Source organism: Colossoma macropomum, unplaced genomic scaffold (assembly GCF_904425465.1).
Source record: "Colossoma macropomum unplaced genomic scaffold, Colossoma_macropomum, whole genome shotgun sequence".
Classification (NCBI taxonomy): Eukaryota; Metazoa; Chordata; class Actinopteri; order Characiformes; family Serrasalmidae; genus Colossoma; species Colossoma macropomum.
This window is the reverse complement of record NW_023494807.1, coordinates 30510474-30514623: the sequence shown is the minus strand read 5'-3', so window position 1 is coordinate 30514623 and position 4150 is coordinate 30510474. Positions and strand designations below refer to the sequence as shown.

The following is a 4150-nucleotide window of genomic DNA, read 5'->3' as shown; positions in this document are numbered from 1 at the left end:
TTGCACGTATGATTTAATTTCACTCAATTCGTGTTTATAATTCCCCCTCTGTAACTTTCACGGCTGTTTCATCTGCTTCTGTTTTTTCCTGTATTGTTCACTGAAGCTACGCTCCGTCTTTCTATGAGGCTGGACGGGGCGTTCACTTCGCCGTTTCACCAGCCAATGGGCTTTGAGCATCCTTGCGTCAATCAAACAGCGGTGCCGCCCTCTGACCAATCAGAGCGCAGCAGGTTCGCACAGCCTCGATATAAATCCGGGAGAAGACCGGGGAACCTGCTCAGAGGATGAGAGACAAGCAGACCGTGAACAGACAGAGAGCTTTCTGGACCGGTCCGTCCTCCTTCGCCTGTTTTAGTGTTCTGTGGTGTCCAGGTAGGCTGTCCGAGTCATATTACTTTAATTCTTATTAGCGGGCCAGTTAGCCTCGCTTCTGCCTAGACTTGTTTTCCTTTGTGTGCGGTTAATATCTCAGTGCTGTTTTGTGCTCATCTTTAGCTCTTTTCCATGTGATCTGATGATTTTATTTGTTTATGCTGCATCGTCACCTGTTTGACGAGGCTGACGTTAGACTCGTTTTCACCTGCTTCATATGGGAACTTCCCGTTCCACCTTAAATGGTGCAGCAGCTACATTGTGGCGACTCACTCGAATGTAGCTGCTGCACCATTTAAGGTGGAACGGGAAGTTCCAAAAAGAAGCAGGCGAACAGAAAGCCAACTTAAGCTTTGGACTTTAGTGATGCAATAGGAGCTCGTAATGCTGCAAGCTGCATTACAATGCACAATGCATGCTTTGTGGTGTTGCATGGGGTAGATTTTAGAAGAAACCCCCCCTGTGGCGCGTGAGTGGGGGTCGATTTTTACTCATAACACGTGGAGTTGCATGCACTTGGCAGAACAAGGTTGAATCCACTAGCTATGTGGTGCACAACTGGTGCCTACAGCCTGCAGCATCATCTCAAATACTCCTGAGCTCCTGTAAGTGACCGCTTGTTTACCTTCTCCTTTGTTTAGGTGTTTTATAGTAATAAGCATGGCGACCTCGTCCAGCGCACAGTTGAGTAAACTGGTCAAGCGCCAGTATATGGAGCTTCCACAAGGAGAAAAGGTGCAGGCCATGTACATCTGGATAGATGGGACTGGAGAGGCACTGAGATGCAAGACCAGAACGCTGGACTCTGAGCCTAAAAGCGTTGAAGGTATGTTTTTTTTGAAGATTTTAAAGGCATATATATCCACAATGAGCTGTGAAGTGTTGTAAATTCTGCTTTTATTGGCTAATTTATAACCTATCTTTGCTATTTAGATCTCCCTGAGTGGAATTTTGATGGTTCCAGCACCTACCAGTCTGAAGGCTCCAACAGCGACATGTATCTGGTTCCTTGTGCCATGTTCAGGGACCCTTTCCGCAAAGACCCCAACAAGCTAGTCCTGTGTGAGGTGCTGAAGTATAACCGCAAGCCTACTGGTAAATATGAGAATGCATTTATATTTGATCGTTCATTTGGTTTGGAGAATGTTCTCAACATGTTCCTGCCCTCTCATTGAACCCACAAGAATATAGTTGATTTTTGTTGTTGTGTAAAGGTTTGCTAGTTGGGTTTAAGTTCCTGTTCATGTTCTCCTTGGTTCTAGAAACCAACCATCGTATCACCTGCAAGAAGATCATGCAGATGGTGGAGGAGCAAAGCCCTTGGTTTGGAATGGAGCAGGAGTACACCATCTTGGGCACAGATGGACACCCCTTTGGATGGCCCTCCAATGGCTTTCCTGGACCACAAGGTAAGAATCTCATGTATATTTTCACATGTTCCTTATTAGCATGTTTGTATATTCATATTGGCTACACAAGATATTAACATACAACAGCTTTGTTGGGCAAAATAATAGTGCAAGCCAGTCTGAATTCAGCTCACATTGACTCAAAGTGCATTGAAATTGCAGTATATAGCAATATAAGTGGTATCTTGTCCAAATCATGCTGTGTATCTCTGTGTTGACGTTAGCAGTGCTAACAGTATGTCACTCCCTCCTTTCAGGACCCTACTACTGTGGAGTTGGGGCAGATAAGGCCTATGGCAGAGATATTGTTGAAGCCCACTATAGAGCCTGCCTGTACGCTGGGGTGAAGATTTGTGGCACGAATGCTGAAGTCATGCCTGCTCAGGTACAGATACTTGGCTGGGAACCCTACAGTAAAGCTTAATCCAGCTAAGGGAACAGCTGCGGTACTTTAACTGACCCTAATTCTTGCCTGAGTTCAGCACTTATGTGGCTTTGTTTCTGTCTTCCAGTGGGAGTTCCAGGTGGGCCCTTGTGAAGGCATTGAAATGGGAGATCACCTGTGGGCAGCTCGCTTCATTCTGCACAGAGTCTGCGAAGACTTCGGTGTGGTGGCCTCGTTTGACCCCAAGCCCATCCCTGGCAACTGGAACGGCGCCGGCTGCCACACTAACTTTAGCACTAAGGAGATGCGGGAAGAAGGCGGACTGAAGTAAGTAGACTTTACAGTAGTGGATGCTCAGTGTGTTGGTCATTAGGGAGGGGTCATGATCATGTAAATGCATAGCTTTTTGGAAAGTTAACGTCTCCAAAGTGTGCACTCATTTCTTTTTGGCAAAAATAACATTCTTGGGCTAATTTGCAGCAAATCCCCCCAAAAATCTAGACGGATTTTTAAATATCTATATTGTAGTGCTTTTAAAGTTGCATTTTTGATTAATTTTTAAATTCTTAATCAAAACAGTTGTGGTTTTTTATTTATATATATCTTCGTCATGTAAATTGTTTCCAAAAAAATTTTCATGTAATTGTGGCATTGGAGTAACATTTTGTCATCTTTCAACAGATACATTGAGGAGTCCATTGAGCGGCTTGGAAAGAGGCACAATTATCACATCCGGGCCTATGACCCTAAAGGTGGGCTGGACAACGCTCGCCGTCTCACCGGCCACCACGAGACCTCCAACATCCACGAGTTTTCCGCCGGCGTGGCTAACCGTGGTGCTAGCATCCGCATCCCTCGCTCTGTGGGCCAAGAGAAAAAGGGGTACTTCGAGGATCGCCGTCCATCCGCCAACTGCGACCCATACGCTGTCACTCAGGCGCTAATACGCACGTGTCTGCTTAACGAAGAAGGAGACGAACCTGTGGACTATTAGATCTCTCACTCTCTCACGATCTTTCACATTCTCTGTTCTGGACTGAACCCCCACCTTTCCACCCCTTTCCTTTCCCTTTTTAAACTGGCTGTGAGGCCAGATTAGTACTGTATGTTTTCTCTCATCAGAATGGCTCTAACTGCATTTTAAATAGTTTTTAAGAAGTTGGCTGGTCAACTTAACATTTTAGGATAAAACTTGATGTTAACTGGGGACGTGATGTTGCAGGGCATATCTGACCCTTCTTCTGTCTCTTCTTTCTGTTGTGCTCTGTGGAGTGGATGGTTTAACATTTTGGCGTTAACCCCTGTTTCGACATAAACGCCCTTGTTAATGTTTTTAAAAATGGACTAAAATGACAAATGGACACTATGAACACTAGAGCTGCTATGACTCGGCAACACATGTAATTTTCCTTAACTTGTAGCCACTTTTCTCTACTCATGTATGTTTGCTTAATGTTCCAGCTATGTAATGTTTCATTGTTACTAACTAAATAGAAGCTGTTTTTTTTTCGAATTATGTTGTCTGTTCTGAACTTTGCTGGTTCTTTATTGTACGGTACATGCTCTACAGTGAGGGTCCAAAAATTGTCCTGCTTACTACACGTTGGTCTATTGTATACCACTTGTTTTTAAAAAAAGACTCATCAAGGATTTTGATCCATTGTCTACTGTTATGGCATCTGTTTTGGTAAAATCCTGAAGTTGCTGAACCTGGTGTTTTTTATTGAGACATTTTAAACATTATTTTTACCACAAATTCTTTGACTGGGTGTGTTTCTTCTCAAGTAAAAGTTCACTACTGTTTAATTTCTATGATTAAAAAAAACTCTTGGCTGGCCAGCTTAACGTTTGATTCAGTTCTTCCATATTATAGCCATTGTCAGTGCTGGCTAGTCTTAAATGTTGTTGGACATTAGCTAGTCATTAGTACCACAGGTAAAAGGAGTTGCTGATGCTTGGTGGTTAGCCTTAAATCAAATGC

The 4150-nt window shown here is 43.8% G+C and overlaps 1 protein-coding gene across 1 annotated transcript; it reads left to right on the top strand.

Moving 5' to 3' along the window:
- The first annotated feature begins 268 nt into the window (after positions 1–268).
- glula (glutamate-ammonia ligase (glutamine synthase) a) lies at positions 269–3925 on the top strand. Its single transcript, XM_036555742.1, has 7 exons — positions 269–375; positions 1017–1201; positions 1309–1470; positions 1638–1784; positions 2042–2169; positions 2297–2496; positions 2851–3925. The coding sequence occupies exons 2-7, from the start codon at positions 1036–1038 to the stop codon at positions 3161–3163; spliced, it is 1116 nt and encodes a 371-aa protein (XP_036411635.1). The 5' UTR covers positions 269–375; positions 1017–1035; the 3' UTR covers positions 3164–3925.
- Positions 3926–4150: the final 225 nt, after the last annotated feature.